Source organism: Crinia signifera, chromosome 5, assembly GCF_055691185.1.
Source record: "Crinia signifera chromosome 5, ASM5569118v1, whole genome shotgun sequence".
In the NCBI taxonomy this organism is placed as follows: Eukaryota; Metazoa; Chordata; class Amphibia; order Anura; family Myobatrachidae; genus Crinia; species Crinia signifera.
In genome coordinates, this window is record NC_139221.1 from 299,099,559 (window position 1) to 299,121,360 (window position 21,802).

The window sequence follows — 21,802 nt, forward strand, 5'->3', positions numbered from 1 at the left end:
AAACCAAACTTGCTGGAAAATTCTTAATAAAATGTCTATTTGTTTTTATCTATCATTTTGATTAGTAGCCACCTGTATTGGTGATAAATATAGCGCACCTCTATTCTGTTTTCTTCATTTCTCTAAAAATGGTAGGCAGAATCCGATTGATTGCTATGGCCAACATCACTAATTTTCATTTTAGAAGCTTTATTATATTGACCCCTAAGTCTCTTTTTCTACCACTGACAGGCAATCCAGATGTTCAGGATGGACGCTCCACTAGAATAGTTCATAGTTGGTACCTTCAGGATGTAAGATACATTTATCAGTTATTATCAGTGTATACGTACTCACAGCTTCAGGCTCAATATCCAGATTGGATTGTCCTCTTTTTTACTGGTTTTCAAGTCTCCAGTTATATTATAAATACCCTTTCACATCGCAAATGCCAGATTGCTGATGTCATCATGAGGAGGAGTGGCGGTGTGTCAACCGGGGGAAAGGGGAGGAGGCGGACGCTGCCTCCTCCCTATAGTGTGAAGAAACCATTCATAAAGAAATTTGGAGGATCGTGGTTTACCTCCAGGTGAGTAAGTTCTAAGAAACATAAATGTATCATGTAGCAATACACAAATGTATGACCCAACATGGGTAGTGCACCACCCTATCAGAGATGCTGTGAAGTGGCTGGTGGCTTAATCATATCTCTGCAAATATATGTAACTGAGATCACTGCATTTCTACTATCATTTAGGATTGTAAATCTCATCTACCGGTCCTTTATAGTGTGCTGTGGGAATTCGGATGTGGGACCATTTGTAGACAACAAGTAGATAGACAGCCATTAGGTCGACACCATTAGTTCGACAACTCAATAGGTCGACATGCTTTTAGGTCGACATACCATTAGGTCGACATGTCATTAGGTCGACATACCATTAGGTCAACATGTCATTAGGTCGACATGTCATTAGGTCGACAGTGTCTAGGTCGACAGTCAAAAGTTCGACATGGTTTTTTTCACTATTTTTTGGCCAAAATGTCGACACAGTCGACATGGACACAGTTTCAAGTGAACCGCAGCCGCTCGCTATGCTTCGGGCACGGTGCCTCGCTGCGCTCGGCACACTATTTTATTCTCCCACCACGCCCTAGTGGATAGTAGGGCATGAAATACCGCCTGTCGGCACATGTCGGCTCAAAAAACAGTGAAAAAAACCATGTCGACCTTTCGACTGTCGACCTAGACACTGTCAACCTAATGGCAGTGTCGACCTAATGACATGTCGACCTAATGGTATGTCGACCTAAAAGCATGTCGACCTATTGAGTTGTCGAACTAATGGCTGTCTATCTACAAATAGTCCGGATACCGGGAATTCTGGGTATTTTTTTTTATCCTTGTCATATTGTGGAATTTTGCCCGAAAATGATCCCAACATCAGAAAAGCCCACTTTATCTTAATTGATGACACTTCCCCTTTAAAATCCATTGACGAAAATCCACTTGTCACATCTAGAAATATGGCAGTTGATTGTATTATAAGTCCTCCAGCATTGAAAGGTTAATTGCTTAACTGGAAGGTTGGAATATACTTATAGTATCTGAGAAGGATGCATTGAATGTGCAGTGATTGATCTCGGGATCCATAGAGGGTATTGCTCAATGACACTTCTGCCATCTGTAATATGTAATTTTATCTGGTATGCACACACAATAAATCATTGCTAAACAAAGGGATTGCCATTCTGCTCCTATTAATTGAATGCCTTTATTGTGGGAAGGAGGACATGTAATCCATACCATGAAATAATATCATATAAAAAAAAATGAACAACTCTGCTTCTTAGAATAAAAAAAAGCAGCAATATTTTCACAATTCTGCATCTATTAGATGTATTGATTAATGTATATATCCAGAGATCACTGCTAAGTTACGTGTATATTTGACTATTGACTCCAGAATAGAAAAAAAAAACACAAGATGTGAATGCGGCAGTATAAACCATTGTGAAGGTGGCAGTATAAACCATTGTGAATGCGACAGTATAAACCATTGTGAATGCGGTAGTATAAACCATTGTGAAGGCGGCAGTATAAACACTTGTGAATGCGGCAGTATAAACCATTGTGAATGCGGTAGTATAAACCATTGTGAATGTGGCAGTATAAACCATTGTGAAGGCGGCAGTATAAACCATTGTGAATGCGGCAGTATGAACCATTGTGAATGCGGCAGTATAAACACTTGTGAATGCGGCAGTATAAACCATTGTGAAGGCGGCAGTATAAACCATTGTGAAGGCGGCAGTATAAACCATTGTGAATGCGGCAGTATAAACCATTGTGAAGGCGGCAGTATAAACCATTGTGAATGCGGTAGTATAAACCATTGTGAATGCGGTAGTATAAACCATTGTGAAGGCGGCAGTATAAACCATTGTGAAGGCGGCAGTATAAACCATTGTGAATGCGGCAGTATAAACCATTGTGAAGGCGGCAGTATAAACCATTGTGAATGCGGTAGTATAAACCATTGTGAAGGTGACAGTATAAACCATTGTGAATGCGGCAGTATAAACCATTGTGAATGCGGTAGTATAAACCATTGTGAAGGCGGCAGTATAAACACTTGTGAATGCGGCAGTATAAACCATTGTGAATGCGGTAGTATAAACCATTGTGAATGTGGCAGTATAAACCATTGTGAAGGCGGCAGTATAAACCATTGTGAATGCGGCAGTATGAACCATTGTGAATGCGGCAGTATAAACACTTGTGAATGCGGCAGTATAAACCATTGTGAAGGCGGCAGTATAAACCATTGTGAAGGCGGCAGTATAAACCATTGTGAATGCGGCAGTATAAACCATTGTGAAGGCGGCAGTATAAACCATTGTGAATGCGGTAGTATAAACCATTGTGAATGCGGTAGTATAAACCATTGTGAAGGCGGCAGTATAAACCATTGTGAAGGCGGCAGTATAAACCATTGTGAATGCGGCAGTATAAACCATTGTGAAGGCGGTAGTATAAACCATTGTGAATGCGGCAGTATAAACCATTGTGAAGGTGACAGTATAAACCATTGTGAATGCGGCAGTATAAACCATTGTGAATGCGGTAGTATAAACCATTGTGAATGCGGCAGTATAAACCATTGTGAAGGTGACAGTATAAACCATTGTGAATGCGGCAGTATAAACACTTGTGAATGCGGCAGTATAAACCATTGTGAAGGCGGCAGTATAAACCATTGCGAATGCGGTAGTATAAACCATTGTGAATGCGGCAGTATAAACCATTGTGAATGCGGTAGTATAAACCATTGTGAATGCGGCAGTATAAACCATTGTGAATGCGGTAGTATAAACACTTGTGAAGGCGGCAGTATAAACCATTGTGAAGGCGGCAGTATAAACCATTGTGAATGCGGTAGTATAAACCATTGTGAATGTGGCAGTATAAACCATTGTGAATGCGGCAGTATAAACCATTGTGAATGCGGCAGTATAAACCATTGTGAAGGCGGCAGTATAAACCATTGTGAAGGCGGCAGTATAAACCATTGTGAATGCGGTAGTATAAACCATTGTGAATGTGGCAGTATAAACCATTGTGAATGCGGCAGTATAAACCATTGTGAAGGCGGCAGTATAAACCATTGTGAAGGCGGCAGTATAAACCATTGTGAATGCGGAAGTATAAACCATTGGGAATGCGGCAGTATAAACCATTGTGAAGGCGGCAGTATAAATCATTGTGAATGCGGCAGTATAAACCATTGTGAATGCGGAAGTATAAACACTTGTGAATGCTGCAGTATAAACCATTGTAAAGGCGGCAGTATAAACCATTGTGAAGGCGGCAGTATAAACCATTGTGAATGCGGCAGTATAAACCATTGTGAATGCGGCAGTATAAACACTTGTGAATGCGGCAGTATAAACCACTGTGAAGGCAGCAGTATAAACCATTGTAAAGGCGGCAGTATAAACCATTGTGAAGGCGGCAGTATAAACCATTGTGAATGCGGCAGTATAAACCATTGTGAATGCGGTAGTATAAACCATTGTGAATGCGGCAGTATAAACCATTGTGAATGCGGCAGTATAAACCATTGTGAATGCGGCAGTATAAACACTTGTGAATGCGGAAGTATAAACCATTGTGAAGGCGGCAGTATAAACCATTGTGAAGACGGCAGTATAAACCATTGTGAATGCGGCAGTATAAACCATTGTGAATGCGGCAGTATAAACCATTGCGAAGGCGGCAGTATAAACCATTGCGAAGGCGGCAGTATAAACCATTGCGAAGGCGGCAGTATAAACCATTGTGAATGCGGCAGTATAAACCATTGTGAATGCGGCAGTATAAACCATTGTGAATGCGGCAGTATAAACCATTGCGAATGCGGCAGTATAAACCATTGAGAATGCGGCAGTATAAACCATTGTGAAGGCGGCAGTATAAACCATTGTGAAGGCGGTAGTATAAACCATTGAGAATGCGGCAGTATAAACCATTGTGAATGCGGTAGTATAAACCATTGTGAATGCGGTAGTATAAACCATTAATACATTTGGAACCATACTGTATTTAATATACAGTATATCTGACCTATTGCCACAACATGTGCTCAAAGATATTTTTTGGGCCAGATGTACAAGCTTGAAAAGCGATAAAATGGAGAGTGATACACTACCAACCAATCCGCTCCCAACTGCCATGCTACAGGCTGTTTGGGAAATGACCATTAGGAGCTGATTGGCTGATGGTTTATCACTCTCCATTTTATCACTTTTCAAGCTTAGAACATCTAGCCATATGACTGCACTTTCAGTAAGTCATACTGGGGAAGATGTATTACCATCGCTTTTACGTCTTAAATATAACAGGTCCCGCTTATCCTGCATTACCGGGAGATGTGGGCACTCGTTACAGCCAAATGCATTAACATCCCCTCCCCCTTGCCCTTAAGGAGAGCCATTATGTCCAGCATCCATTGGAACTCCTTATTGATGCCCTGGCAGCACTGTGCATTTTTTAAAAAAAACCTCTCTCCCTCCAGCCACTGGGCATGCACGAGATCTCGTTATTATCGCGAGATCTTGAGCGCAGCCCGGAGCTAGCAGCAGAACTAGCGTTGTTTCGGCAGTGCGGATAGGACAACGCTAGCCCTGGGCTGGCGAAGCAGCCAGGGCGACTTAACGCCTAGGTGGCTGTTAATACATGGCCCCGGCTGCTAATTGCAGGGGGGATTGAAGGGGACAGTCTCGCTGAGCGTAGTCCCTAGCGCATGTTATGTGCCTTGTTCATACATTAAAAAAGTTATCCCCCAGTTAACCAGCGTTAAGTGCAGCATATACACCTAATGCTTGCTAATACTTCTGCCCCACTGTTATAAATGAATATACTGTGTGCGCTACATTCTACCCCCTAACATACAGTACCTGCCAACTCTGCCAATTATCCACATTCTGTGCCAGACATTCCCTGGCTGGTGATATAGAATCGCATTATTGTACATAAGCATGTTGCCCTTACTCCTTTATTTGGCCTAAATTCACAAATAAAAAAATGCGATATTACAAATTTAATTGACACATTGGGGCAGATGTATTAAGCCTTAACAAGAGATAAATGCAAGGGTGATAGAGACATAAACATCCAGCCAATCACCTGCTAACTGCCATGTTACAGGCTGTGTTTGAAAAAAGTCAGTAAGTAGCTGATTGGCTGGACGTTATCTCTCTTTATCACTCATGCATTTATCTCTTGTTAAGGCTTAATACTTCTGCCCCTATGGATCTTAAGATAACATTTACCTATTCAGGAAATGGGTCACCAGACATAGGGGGAGATTCTCTAAGAATCTCCGTCCCCATTCGCCTCTCTTCGCAATTATAATTATCGCATATGTTCTAACATATACGATAATTATAGCAAAGGACAGCTCTTGCGTTAAGAGCTGTCCTTTGCGGTGAGAGTCGCCGGGTCCCAGCAGGTCCCGGCGGCTCCCCCCTCCCTCACACACCTGGCGCTGCTGCTGCTGCGCCGGGCTCTCCTCCTCCATGCACCCGGAAGAGGATCAGGGGTCACTTGTCAGAGGATCAGTGGTCACAGGTCCGGGCAGCACAGCTCTGTGCTGCCCGGACACAGGTAAGGGGGGGAGGGGGCGATGCGGGGCGGCGGGGGTCCATGCAGGGCGGCGGTGGGATGCGGTAGAAGCCCATTGGCTTCTATGGGGCATCGCCAGATTTTTCTGGTGATGCCCCCCGACACGGTCACCCGGCGGGGGATGCTTATAGCATCCCAAAATGCGGTAAAAACCCAGATAACGGGGTTTTTACCGCATTTCTAGCTTAGAGAATCTCCCCCATAATGCATAAACTAGAGTGCCCCAAACAAATCTCATTTTTTTCTCTAACACCATCCCTAGTAGCTAGTGTTCACAGTCCTACTGTATACTGCAGCCCCCCACCCCATTCCTATGGGGTGTGGGTCTGATAAAATACATCAAGGATTTCAACAAGGTACAGGTGGGAGACATTCTTCACAGGAAGAGGAGCCACAGAACACAAGGACATGCACTGACACTAGAGGAAGATTCAGGGGAAATGTGAGGAAGAATTACTTCACAGAAAGGGTAGTGGATAAGTGGAATAGCCTCCCATCAGAGGTGGTAGAGGCTAATACAGTAGAACAATTTAAACATGCTTGGGATAGGCATATTGATATCCTTCCAAAAAAATAAGGATCAAATATGGTTTGAGGTAAAAAAAGGGGCAGACTAGATGGGCCAAGTGGTTCTTATCTGCCGTCACATTCTATTAAGATAGTGTATTGCAGTCATAGCCTAATTTGGCAATGGCCCATTTTAGATGCAGCCACTGTGCAAAATATGCTAATGCCTGCAGGAGGCATCTGAAGGAAAAAGATGCCTTGTGCCAGCTCAGGCTTACTCAGTATGACTGCCGAAACTGCTCAGCTGGGGCAATAAAGTCTGCGTCCGAAGACACAGACAAAGGCCTGGTCACTCCCAGATAGGGTGACACACCCATTTTCAGGAACGCTGGACAGATCCCCCACCCCCAAATGCCAGCGGCCTGTTACTCAGGCTTCAGCTTGGGGCACTGTGCATGAGGATGCAGGAGCCACTCAGCACATACACAGAACAAGCTTCCCCACATCAGTAAACAATTGGGTTTATGTACATCTTTGAACCTGGTGCATTAGTCCCTACCCTCAGTGCCTAATCCATACAGTTCAAGGATTGAGATGTGGGTCCTGTATAAGGTATGATATTGACCTAGGCCAATATTACAGTATAATAAATCCAATATAGGCCTGAGTTAGTAAGCAGAATCCATTTCAAAAGTGTTCCACCATCTTTGAATCAAACTTGATGAAGAGGAGTTTCAGGCCACTCTTTGGTGAAAGACAGAGGATCTATATGTTTATGTAGGATAGGAGGTGATACATAGAAATACTGATAGAAGGACAAATTCTAGTTTATGTGCACATAGCTTTCCCCGGATCAATACTCCGCGGTATTCTATTAAGTCAGTTTATATAGGTCAGATGCTTACATTAACAGGACAGAGAGACGTTTACGATCCAAGCAGATATCCTTGTGAAGAGCAGATTTAGCATAAAGCACATGGCACCTTTCTAGCAAAACTTCATTTCTCTTATTGGATTCATACTGTATGCGGACAAAGGGGCTGATTCAGACGCCGTTGCAGTTTTGCGAAATTTGTGGCTTCCAATCATGGAATATGTGGACAAATAAAGCGAATCCTGTCCCTCCCTACTAAGGGATCACATATAATACTAATTTGGGGATTTGCCACATTAATGTATTTGTCATACAAACAAACCTTGAAAAAGCCACTTTGGCAAATCACAGCACGATTTCTTTATTTTTTTATTGAAATATTGTGTTTTGAGTGTGGAATGTCAGGTTGACATTTATCAGGTAGAAATGTCGACAGTGATCATCATCATGTCTACACGGATTTCATGATGACATGATCGAAAAAACTAACGTAACATTTCATATGCAGATACAGGTGCAGTCATACAGGAAACATATAGGCATGCTGTATATAATTGTAATCAGCAGAGTTTGCTTGTGCATCTTCTTTACACAAATATTTCGGCAAAAAAAAAAGATGCCGGTTGATAACAGAGTTGCACAGGACTTGCCAGGCATCTCCTGCTGCGTGGCATATCGAGGTTACATGTATGAGGACGCAGCTGTAGGTTATAGTCTTCAATACCGCCAGTAGTATTAATGCAATTTGAATAACTGTCTCGAAATACTGACTAAATTTATTGTTCCAATATACTCTAAAGGAGGCGTGTCCAAACTGTGGCCCTCCAGCTGTTGTGAAACTACATATCCCAGCATCCCTTGTCATAGTTTTAGCACTCCCTAGAAGCAAAACTGTGGCAAGGCATGATGGGACTTGTAGTGGGCCATAGTTTGGACATGCCTGCTCTAAAGTCTTAACTTGACAGATAAAGGTGGTCGCCCACCTTCAGATAACCCTGTTTTTGGGCCGCTCCTACTTACAGTATGCTAAATACACAGATTTACTTCTGTGCAGATGCACTTAGCTTCAAAAGTGATAAAATGGAGAGTGATAAACAACCAACCAATCAGCTCCTGCCTGACATTTTTCAAACACAGTCTGTGACATGGCAGGCAGGAGCTGATTGGCTGGCTGTTTATCACTCTCCATTTGATCACTTTTGAAGCTTAGTGCCATATAACTGCATTAAGGAAGTGCTTCTTAGCTTTTGCCACTGGAAACACTGTGTCTACCATGTTGCCAGCGTATAGACTTGGTCAAACAAAAAAAGTTTGCTAAAAAAACATAACTAGTTAAAGTTGCACGAGGATGCAAGTCAAATGAATAATATTTTTCAGGCGTTAGAATGCAATAGCTGTGAAATGGGAGTGCGTAGGAAACTGATGAGTTGGGCTGGAATTAATTCAGTTAAACTTTTAAGCAATAAAGTCTATTATCGTTGATTTAAAATAGAATAAAATCCGTGTTTGACAAGGACCCGGACAACGTGTGACAAATGCTGCGACGGCGCGCTTTAATTTCCTTATGAAATGTCAGCACATACATGCGATCGTGGGTGGCTAATCTGCATGCGCCACATTCCCTGCACCCGTTTCTTCTCCTGCAGGATGACCTCTATTAACACCATCACATATTTGTGTGCAGGGACCACTTTAAACAGATATTTGACAACTTATAGCTTAAGAGAGAGACAGAGAACCGGCATTGCAGGAAGGCAAGGTGGCAAACAACAGTTATTTTTGCTGATATATCTGTATACAACAAAATGTAAATGTTCCAACAGTCTGAGCTCTTCATATACTGCAGACAATGAGGAACAGGATAATCGAACAACACAACAATAGCTGAATTATAATACAAACGTAAAATTTTATTATTATATCAAAATCATTTTGCATCGTGACAAAGGTAATGGGAATACTTGTTGCAACGCACTTTATTAAATAATATTTAAAGTAAATGCTCTTCTACACAGGGAGATATTACTCTAATACATTCCTCCCAAGTTCTGCATGCAGACCCCTCCCTGGGGTGTGGGGAATTTTGGTGTGTGTGTGGGGGAGGGGGGGCACGTGGCCTCACGGAAAGGGGGCATGGCCTATACTTGCAACACTGCCGTGAGGCCATGCCCCTGTTTTCAGCGCTGTGGGGGGTGTGCTCAGCAGCTCCGTGAGCTGTTTATTATACCCCCCAGCTGCAGGAAGAGACGCCCCCACCCCCCGGGACACTTCTACCCCAAGGGGGGGGGGGCATCCCAAAATACTGGAACGTTTCTCCGTGAAGCGGGACAGTTGGAAGGAATGCTCTAATATACTACTCACTGAATCAGTGCTGAGAGGTAGGCATCTCCTGGCACTCCAGCTGCTGTAGAACTACCCAGCATTCCAGGAGGATCTGTAGCATGTCCCAATATCAAAACTCTATCTGGGATGTGTAGTTCCACAGTAGCTGGAATGCCATAGCCTATTTATTTATTTCTTAACAGTTTCTTATATAGCGCAGCATATTTCGTGTTGCTTTGCAAAGTGATACAACAAACTGGGTATTTACAGACAGTCGAATGTATGGGGGCCCTGCTCGCAAGCTTATATGGTAACAGTTATGTAAATGGGACACTTCCCTGCATCTCAGTACTCTGGGTAGCGGCCCTTAAAGGCTTTGTCCCGCAAAATAAAAGTTGTTATGATCAAACAGGTCAAAATAGGTTACGCATTAATTAAAAATGTATACCACTATTGTGCACATTTTGATGATGCGATGTGCAATTGGATATCCAGATAGCTGACAGACAATGTTTCGGTCACAGATGGGGAACCTTTGGCCCTCCAGCCGTTGTTAAACTACACATCCCAGCATGCCCTGGTACACTTTTGCTATGTGTGGGATGTGGCAGCTGGAGGGCCAAAGGTTCCCAAACTCTGGTTTAGGTTGAGCCAATAGGTAGACATCATATGATCGACATACATATGGTTGACATGGTCAAAATGTCGACACAAGCTACAAGTCAACATGGCTATGGTCGAGTTTTTTGCTATTTTTTTTTTTATCACTTTACTTTCCAATCGGAGTGCATGTGGATCTCATGTTGAACTTTTGCTTATGTTGACCTTTTTCAAAGTGTCGACCTAGACATTGACATATATACACCACACTCGTGCATTTACTGAGATTGGTAGAAAGGTTATGATGTACAGCATCAATGCAGACAACTGGGAGCTGTGAAGACAGAGATTGGAGGTAGTAGCAGATAGGGACTGGGGTGTGTGTGTATCGTTTTATAGACCACACTAAGGTTGACAGTTATGAGGTTGACACCGTTGGGTTGACAGGCAGGAAGGTCGACATGGTTGAAGGTCGACAGGTGTCTAGGTCGACAGGGGACAAGGTCAACATGGTTTTATGTCGACAAAGCGTTAGGTCGACATGGGTTGTGTTGACAGGTCAACATGGGTTTTTCCACTGTTTTTTTACATGTATGTTGACATGGACACTGTTTGAAGTCAATGCTTCGGGCATGGTGCCTCACTGTGCTCAAGGCACTATTTTATTCTCCCACCATGCCCTAGTGGATGGTAGGGCATGAAATACCACCTGTCGGCACATGTCGGCTCAAAAAACAGTGAAAAAACCCATGTCGACCTCGCGACCTGTCGCCACAGCCCATGTCGACCTAACGCGCTATGTCGAGCTACAACCATGTCGACCTAGAACCCTGTCGACCTTCCTGCCTGTCGACCCAACAGTGTCAACCTAATGACTGTCGACCTAAGTGTGGTCAATAATACGACCGTAAGCCCTGGGGGCTGGGGTGTTTATGGGCTAAAAACTGTCACCGCTCAAAGTGAAAAAAGCAGAAGCCGTCACTTTGAAAGGCTTTTAACTAGTATGTAAATTAAACTACTAAATTAAAATATGGCCGCCCTGGTGTCAAAGTGATCTAGGGGTAGGATTTTACCTCAGAAGACATAGTGAATGTATTTCAGTCACTGGCAGAACAATCCTGTGCTGGCTGAGTCATACTGTAGAAAGCATGGGGTGGCTATTCCCACGCCCTGACGTCTGCAGCACAGTACGGAATCCATTAAACAGTCCCTTTATGAACTGTTCAAGCCGCGTTTCATTTATACATTTTGCCTACTGAATGTTGTACTGCTCTTACAGGCTTCAGGCTGGTATCTTGTGAGATGATATTACTACGTCTGTTTTAGCTTCACTTTTCATTTTTCAGAGGTTCTAAAAAGCAGAGATCCTTATCAGGCATTCCCCTGCGTATGATTCTTCCTGGGAGAGTCATTGGATCTTCCCTTGTGATTAATCAGTTAATCAAAGTAAAAAGTAGCTCCTGTCTGATACTTTTCAAACACAGTCTGTGACATGGCAGGTGGGAGCTGATTGGCTGACTGTTTATCACTCTCCATTTTATCACTTTTGAAGCTTAGAGAATCTGGCCCTATATGCTGGACAGCCAAGCACTGCCCAGTCTGTGTGCTGGACAGCTAAGTAGAGCGCAAGGGGTCTTCTCTGCATTGCCCAGCAGCAGTTTCTCTGTGTGGCAGAGCCACCCCATTAGGCCGTCGTCACTTTTGTTTTTTTCCAGACGTGCCAGGTGATCAGTTCGGCCTTCTCCGGTGGACACTTATTTTCATGGCCAGAACCAATGAAGAGTGACAGGGGAGATCGTCCCTGGGCCCCTACACATTAGGGCCCCCCACATGCACAAGGCATACGATGCGATGCATGCTAGTTAAGCACAGAACGCACGCCGGGAACGATGCGTCTGTGGGCACCTGAACTGAAATCTGAGCACAGTATGATTCAGCTGTGTGTCCGATTCACTTGTTACACAGCCGCAGCCAGCGCCGCCGGCGAGGTGCTGCTGAAGTCACTGTCAGAGTTTCCCAGTCACCGCCACAGCCGCTGGGATTTCTGTGCTGCCCAGGAGCTGAGCGTGAGGTGGCGACATTTCACTCAGTCTCAGCTCCTTCCTCAGTGGCGCCGACAGTGTGCGGCTGGCAGCCGGCTTTGAGCTGATTGATAAATTATACTTATATTTATATTATTTTTATAACCGCCATTATATCACTTTTATTTATAGGTGCCAGACAAGTTTGTTGTCCAGGGCCCCCACAGACCTGTGAATTCCCACTGGGGCAGACAAAGTCTATGAATAGGTGAAGATTTCCAGCCGGGGGGTGGCCACTGGCGCGGATCATTAAGTGGACAGTGACAAGATCAACAGTCAATAGGCTGACTACTATCGATCGCCAGTGACAAGTGCAACACAGGAAAAAGGTTGACATGGAAAAAGTCTACACAAGCAATAAGATGATGTGGAAATGGTTGACACGGGTTATTTTTTGTGTCTATGTCGACATGGGCCCCCAATTAGTGTAATGCGTATGCTCGCCATGCTTCAGGCTCCCAACTGTGGAACGTAAAGAATGAAGAAGTTATCTGAAAAAAAAAAAAACTCATGTCCACCTTTTCATTCGTCAACTGCTTGTGTCGACAAATCAATGTCAACCGAGTACATGTCGACATTTTGACTGTTGCACTAACAACCGAATCCAGGTGCTCACTGCCCCTGCACCTCCTCTGGCTACACCGCTGCATGTTACTGACAGACAGGATCCAAATGAAGAAAAGATTCCTTTATACATAGAAGCGTTCCGTGGTCAGACGCAGCAGTTACAGATTACAGGATGGCTGATTACAGTCTTTGGTATTTTCCAATCACTTCCACGTGGACGACAAAGAGAAACATGAATACTATAGGAACTCATAGAACAATGACAGTCTCTTAACAATCACTAAAGAGACGGCTACATGTAGGTAAATGATAGGAGACACTATTTTCAATTAATATAAGTGTATGGCAGGATTACTGTAAAACTATATTTTAAATATAACTGATATATAAAAGCCACATACTGTGATGTGTGAGTGAGTAAATCATTAAATATAAAAGTGTAACAGTAACAGACACATAGCTAATAATGCGTTCCTTTCCTGAAGCATGATTATAAGGCAAACACGGTCAATACTATTATGGTCTCAAGCCCCTTCTTGGCTGTCCCCCGATGTGGTACGCCAAGGAATAAATAGGAATAATCAGGCCCATGCAGACGCCGGCAGTGACACCTCGTCGCCGATCCATAATCTATTTATTCTTTGCTGCCAAAGGCTTGCGGCTGATTTTCTTGGACTTGTCGTTGTTCTTCTTTGGCGGCTCTGGGTTTGCCTGCATGTGTCTTCCGTAGAGGCTGGGAGAGGAAGGGGCACAAAAGGCAAAGCATTAGCACAAGCCGAAAACAGACAATGGTTCATTAAAAGGAGCAAAATAGAATAATATTTTCACAATTGAGACAAATCAAAAGAATATATATATATATATATATATATATATATATATATAATTACACACACACACACACACACACACACGATGGATTAATACACAGACATGGATTTTGTGTGTACATCAGTTATACTTGGCAAATAAAGATATAAGACGGATGGGGGTCATATGGTCAACATGCTGAAGGGTCGACATGGGACAAGGTCAACAGGTCATTAGGTCGACATGGTCTAGGTCAACAGTCAAAAGGTTGACATAGGGTTGTTGTCCTTTTTTTTACCTGAATGTCGACATGGACACAGGATAAAGTGCGCCGATGTGCTCGCCATGCTTTAGGCACGGTGCCTCGTTACGCTTGGCACACTTTTTTTCTCCCACCACACTCTAGTGCAGGGGTGGGGAACCTTATTTGTGCCAAGGGCCGTTTCTATGGGGAAAAAAATGTAAAAAATGATCTTACAAATTGTCCTGCTGCAGCCGTCCCACGCTCCGGCGGCTGCCGCTGAATAGGGCTGACAGTCTCCGGCTGCTGTTGATTAAGAGGAATCTCGCGAGAACTACCGACCTCTCACGAGAAATCCCCCGTACTTGACTCACGGCAAATCCGCGGGGCGGGTGGGTGGGCCACTCAGACTGGCTATGGGGGCCGCATAGGGCCCCCGGGCCTGAGGGTCCCCACCCCTGCCCTAGTGGATGTACGGCATGAAATACCGCCTGTTGGCACATGTTGGCTCAATAAACAGTGAAAAACTCCATGTTGACCTTTTGACTGTCGACCTAATGCGTGTGTCGACCAAATGACCTGTCGACCCCTATAAGGCAGAGGTACAGTACTCTTGGCTCACCAGCAAATGGGGCTTCTCACCTGCCCCCATCCAATACGTACCACATGCTGTGCGGTACATATTGGACGTAATTTATTATCCCAGCTGCTGTGGAACTACACATCCCAGCATTCCCTTCCACAGTTTTACTATTAGGGCATGCTAAATCTGCAGTGGGGTCATGCTGGGATGTTTAGTTTACAAACATGACCATAAATGCAGTACACACGCTGCGGTCACAAGTACAACCAATATAGCTAATACAAATAAGAACAGATTTACATAAACAACATGTGGTTCTGGTGGCGAATCTTTCCCAAGCATCTATACACCTGGAAACTGCAATAACAGTAATGGGCCCTACACACATGCCGATGTGTGCAGGGCTACCTAGCTATGCTAGGTCGGGCTGTTCTGCGCCGCTATCGCCTAGCACACAGAGCTGACAGCCCACACACAGAGCGAGCTGTCAGCTCTGTGTGCTAAGCGAGCGGACAGCGCCAGTGTTCTCCGGTGGGAGAACACTGCCGATGCCGATATTGATGGACACTGTCCATCAATCTCGGCCACCGATAAAGACGCGCGGGGACGCGCACGGATGCCGATACAGCCCCCACACATACACCGATGTGAGGGCATTTGCTAAGCGACTTTGCAAAACTAAGCAAAATCGCTTAGAAAATGCCTTAATATCGGCATGTGTGTAGGCCGTATTAGTTGGCCTTAATGCCGTTCTCCCATTCCACCCGCAGATCACAGATAACAATACTCCGCACGAGGCTTTTGTGTACGATAAGCTGACAGTCTTTTCTTACGGGATGTGCTTAATCGCTGAAAACTAATATGCAGGCTTAAAGCGTCCTGTTAGTTCCTATCTGTGCAAAACCAAATGTGATTTAATTTACAGGTAATCCTTATATGTGCATGTATTTGTATGCGCCCTCCTGCAACTTTTACTGGAAGCATTGCTTTCACTTTCTGCATGTTTGCTTTCAGCCATGTGTTTTATCATCAAGCAGAGAACGGTACTGCAGTTGCCAGGGAAACGACACAAAGCCGCAGGAGCGGCCAATGCAGAAGCAGCAGCAGAATTGGGTCACATCCCGGGGTAACTAAACCACACAACTCTGCCGGCTAATGTATACACATAGCTAAAAAGCACCATAGGCAGCTAGGAAAAAACCCCACGCTAAACTGTATTTAGTAAAATATACAGACAATCACATAGCAGCAAATATATCATGTACCTGTAACCCTGCGCTCACGGAGATGGGTGTGATATAGGGCACAGACGGAACTGGGACAGCAAAAAGGTAGACAACCATTAGGTCGACACCATTAGGTTGACAGACAAGAAGATCAACAAGCAAAAAGGTTGACATACAAAATGGGCGACACAGGCATGAAGTCGACAGTCTAGGTTGACATGGGGGCTTTCACTGGTTTTTGACCCGAACGTCGACACAGTCGACATGGACACAGTTTGAAGTGCACCGCATGTGCTCACCATGATTTGGACACGGTGCCTCTGTGCCCTCGGCACACTATTTTCTTCTCCCACCACACCCTAGTGGATGGTAGGGCATGAAATATCGCCTGTCGGCACGTCGGCTCAAAAAACCCCATGTCGACCTTTTGGCTGTTGACCTAATGCTTGTGTCGACCTTTTTGAATGTTAACCTTTTTTGCTTGTCAACCTAATGGTTGTCCGGATCCCCGCACAGACTAGGTCTATGTCGACAGTCATTAAGTTGGGAGCAAAAGGTCGACAAACACGGTTTTCGTGCTTTTTTGTGTGTCAAGGTCCACGCAAGCACATGGAGTCCCAATCAGTGTATCGCTTCGCTAGCCATGTTGACATATACATTGTATGTCAGCCTCGTGGATGCCGTATGACATTGGGGGGGAGGGGGGGGGGGGGTGTTTCTGGTGCTACTAATTCTGCTAAGTGTCCGCCCTCCACTTAATCCAAATACATCATTTAGGTGTTTGAAGTATAGGAGGATACAGATGCAACACGCACACACGGCAAGAACATACAAGCGCCACACAGGACTCGGACCCGAACTGAAGCGATAGGAGACAGAAATGCTGACTACTGTGCCACAGTGCTGTTTCCGGGGATTACAACGTATCTGAGACAGAAACACGATCAGTACATACAGAGATGTAATCTCACTGCATGCATCACACAGCACACGGCCTGCACATCTCCGACACACTGGCACAGGAGGAAGACATTAAACGGTGCAGTGTAAGGCTTGGCCAGAATACCTGAGGGCTGAATAATGTGACAGGATAACGCTGTCAGGACCTTCCCTGCCTCTCCCCACATGATGGATTGTACAGGCCTTGCTCTCCACACATCAATGCCACATTAATAAGTACTACTGATTGCATGTTGACGAAGCATTGTGCAATTATAACACCGGGCACTTGGGGCAAAGCAGTTGAGCGACTGCTCAGAAATGAAAAAAGGTTACGATCTGCTTTCTATCTTACTGCAGAAGTTCCACCTGAATACAGAAACATCGTATCCGATGGTTTCCAAATCAGATAACGACTGGTGCGATAAGGATCTATAATACATAGGTATTGTACGTGTATGATGCATTCACCAGGGATTTTGCGAACTATAAATGGAATCCGCTAATTCTTTAATGCACGTTTCCTTCTGCAAATGAGCTGGAGAAATATTTCTGCAACATGTGAGATGGCGATTAGACTGTCCGGGCCAGTGCTATGTGCTATTTACAATGAGGGATAAGGATTCCCTTACCCCACAGAGAACTATGGCCCTTATTCAGATCTGATCGCAGTACAAATGTGTTCTCAAAATGGGCAAAACCATGTGCACTGCAGGTGGGGCAGATGTAACATGCGCAGAGAGAGTTACATTTGGGTGGGGTGTGTTGAAACGGATATCTAAATTGCAGTGTAAAAATAATGCAGCCAGTATTTACCCTGCGCAGAAACAAAATAACTCACCCAAATCTAACTCTCTCTGCACATGTTACATCTGCCCCACCTGCGGCGCACATGGTTTTGCCCATTTTGTACTGCGATCAGATTGAATAAGGGCCTCTGTGTGTGCAATGCTCCACATACATAGCTGATCCCATGAGAACTTGCCAGGTTGGAGGGTGCAGGTCTTAGTGCCCTGGGAGATAGAGACGTAGAGGCAGCACAGAGAGGACCTTATTCTGATCCACACGCAACGCTGCAAACTTCGCAGCATTGCGTGTGCATTAAACGCTGCTTGCACAGCCGTCCACCCCCCCCTCGTTCGCCAAATTTGCCCGCACAGTTTTTGCATAAACATCCCTTCGCAGCCTTGTGTGCGAGGACTAAATCATTTCATGGTTGCCGACCATCGGATGATTTGGAACGAGCATGCAACACTAAGACACTCTCAGGGCTCTTAGTTTTGCGTGTCCCTGTACGGGAAGAGGGCGGACAACTGACATCCGGTGATGACAGCCGCCCATCCCCGGCAGCTGCGTCACTGTCTAACCTCCATGGGAACACCCAATGTTTTCATGGAAGAACCCATGAAACGCTGGGTGTCCCCTTGCCGCCGCCGCCCCCCCCCCCCCCCACTGGTGGGTGCGAACAGGACGGCGAACGCTCGTGGGAGTGTGTGGATCAGAATAAGGTCCCGAGTGTGTTCTCCAACGCAAACAGAACTAGCGGCTGACAGTTGGGAGTAAAAAAACCCCCGACATTCTGCGTATATCCAAATAAAGAAAGAGACACGGTTTTTACACTGACTTCCCTACGTTCAGCGGAAATAAAGGGAATAAGAAAGCATTTCGGCATTAGGAGGCCCGAGAGGACCCATCTGGACAGGAAGTGGGACAGGTAGCGGCTCATCAAATGTTATTTGGCAAATTGTAGAAATCAAAGCCCAAGGTGACAGGTTGAGTACATGCCAGGAATAAGTGGCATCTGACACAAAGGAGTCTGCGCTACCAGTCTCTCCGCTGGCTGCCTGTCTGCATGGCTGCACCACCGATGTGTCGCACAGCCACAAAGCCGGGGACCTGCAGCTACTTTGTAACACAGAGGTTTCTATTAATACACCACGGAATCAGACTTGTGTTTGGAGCGAATGCACGCAATGATAATACAATACATGATTTTCTTCTGAGATCTAATGATAAATTCTGTGGAATTCTCTTTAGTAGCTTCAGAACAGCAGTGGTTGCAATATAACGGCGCACTACGCGGCGGGCTATGCCCGGCAGCGGGGAGTGATAGCAGTAATTACATGACATTACTCCTTAATAAGAGGAAGCAAGATTAATTCACTAATGTGGTGCAAGTGGATGAGCTGGAATTGGATATCCGCTGTCATTAGTCTGAGTTTGCACTAGGACTGACGTTATTGGAGACGATGCAGTTTCTACTTCCAGTAAGTTACACGAAAGTTAAGCAACTTTGATTAAACCACTAAGTGCCCTGGTACACTTGTAGCACTATGCTGACTGATACCCCTTTCACGCCAGAAAATGCAGGGAGATACCTGGGAGTTCGGTCCCAGGATTATGCTGGGCATTCCCGGGTTGGGCCCTTTCACACCAGCCTAGATTCCTGGGTTGACCAGGGTCTAGTGCTGATGTGAATGGGTCCCGGGCCATAACTCCTGGGACTTTGTCTAGACATTTCAACCCTGCTAGCACATATCCAGCACATGGCAGTGTCCTGTACAGTATCTAATAGATTGGGTAATGGACGATGCTAACAACAACCTCGTCAGGTTGCTAGCAGGATCAAAGGGATATCAATTGTACACCAACGCAGTATCTGTTGAAGAGTGGTATATCTAAAGACGACCCACCATTAGTAGTACAAGCTGTAAAGTAGGGAAGCCAATCCCGGGGCATTTTTTCAATCCCGGAATTCGGGATTGAAAAATGCCCAATCCCGGGATCCCCGGGATCCCGGGATTGGCTTCCCTACTATTAAAAACCCACCTCGGCCGCCCCGCATATTTACTTACAGATGCGTGGTGCGGCCGGGTGGGTGGGCGAGCCGGGGTGATGGAGACCGGGCTGGTCCACTGGTGGCATGGTGGTGTGCCGGCAGGTCCGCTGCTGGGTGGACGGGCTGGTCCGGTGACAGGACGGCTGGGCGGGCTGGTCCGGGGACAGGGCAGCTGGGCAGGCTGGAACAGTATGGAGGCAGACAGCCTGTGAGGCCTGCGCAGCGTGACCTCTGACGTCGTCACGCTGCGCAGAGCCGCGCTGCCCGGGACGGGAGAAGCCGGGCAGCTGCTGAGCACCCGCTCAGACGCTGCCCGGCATTAGACTGCGCATGCGCAGTCTAATCCCGAAATCCCGGGATTGGAAACTCCAATCCCGGGATTGAAATCCCGGTGTTTTGGGGGCCAAATCCCGGGATCCCGCGGATCCCGATCCCGGGATTGGCCACCCTACTGTAAAGATATGGCGAGAAGCCAGTAATACAATTACATTTTCAGACATAGAAATTGATCACCCCATAGTAGATTACAAACGCTTTAAAGAACTAAAAGAACTTCAGATAGAAAAGGTATGGGGACAATACGGGATTAAGTCCATGAGTCAGTGAGACATGATTAAATTTATGAGTCATAAATCCTGATGGGCTAAAATCCTTCATACAATTGGCCGACGAATTTACACTCCGTAGATCACTTTTTTTTTAGATTTTTGCAGTTGCGAACTGCCCTTATGGCCCAATTTAAAAATGTAACACCATTTTTTTCGATATCCCCTATAAAAAAAGTCTCCTATCTCTCTACAACAAGGCTGGTGAAAATGGGGGGTAGAACATCACCATTGTGTCCCAAATGTAAAAGTATGCCCGGCTCCTTTTGGCACTTAACGTGGGAATGCGTCATAGGTGCCGATTCTGTGGGTGCTCAAGGGCTCGAGCACCCACAGGAATTAATGAGCACCCACGTGCCCGTAACTCCAGAGTTCCAATGCCGGGCCACTGTATTTGCTTGTTGAGCCTTTCAACAGGCTTGAGCACCCACCAGCAAAAACATAAATCGGCACCTCTGGAATGCGTAATTCTGACAACATTTTGGGATAAGGTAAAGCAGGTTCTGATTAGCACAGGAATCTCTGGTAATATACTAAACCCCAAATGCTGTGTCTTAAATATCTGTCCAGAGGGGACAATAGACAAGTATGATAAAACTAGGTGATTCATCGCGCCCTATGGGCGCTCTTCACACCGGCGTAAGGGGCTGCGCCCCCTTAATTTGTGAACGTTTGTATATGAGAAATATGGTTAGAATTGTATGAAAGATGCCTGTATTGCAACTTGAGTTATAGGTGAAATGTGTTAAATAGAGAGCATATGATGTGAAAGGGGGTGTGTATTGTTTTGTTTCATTAAAAGCGGTTACAGAGTAACATTGATAGTGTGGAGGGTACAGTGACATTTGTGGGTGTGGGGGGGGGGGCTGTGTGTGCGTGTTGTTTAGGTGTGTGTGTGCAATAGTATAGTAGGGTGTTTTTGGGTCAGCGGCTCCCCACTGGCGGAGGTCACGACACAGGAAAACAGGAGGCTGGGTAGTGATAGGTGCAAACGCAGGATTTTCAGAAGGGGGTTTCCAGAGGGGCGGAGCAAAGCACGGAGATGGACACTTAGGTGACCCAGTATATGCCGGGTCAGTTAAAGTATTATAGATAGACCAAATGTATATAAATAATAATAATAATAATAATATATATATATATATATACACACACATATATACATACATACATACATATATATATACATACATACAGGGGCGTCAACAGCACTGTAGACCCCTAGGCATAGCAATGTATTGGGGCCACTACTGATCCTCCAGCGGTAGGGGTGGGGGAAGCTTTGATGTCCCCCGGGTAGTAGGGGGTATTATATCAACTGCTCAGCATGTAGGGCCTGGATCAGTAATTTCCACTAATTACACCTTTACTGCACAGATGGTGGGAGATGAGGTGGGAGAAGGGGGCACTGGGCTGAATGAAGGGGCCCTGATACATAACTT

At 45.3% G+C, this 21,802-nt stretch overlaps 1 protein-coding gene across 2 annotated transcripts in view; it reads right to left on the bottom strand.

Annotated features, from left to right (window-relative positions):
- Window positions 1–9,436: 9,436 nt before the first annotated feature.
- The window catches only part of RSU1 (Ras suppressor protein 1), a 149,870-nt gene continuing 137,504 nt past the window's right edge, over window positions 9,437–21,802 (bottom strand). For both annotated transcript variants that reach the window (XM_083189368.1, XM_083189367.1), the window contains exon 9: window positions 9,437–13,850. In XM_083189368.1, the coding sequence (XP_083045494.1) occupies window positions 13,748–13,850 (103 nt within the window). In that variant the 3' untranslated portion in view covers window positions 9,437–13,747. The remainder of the gene's footprint in view (window positions 13,851–21,802) is intronic.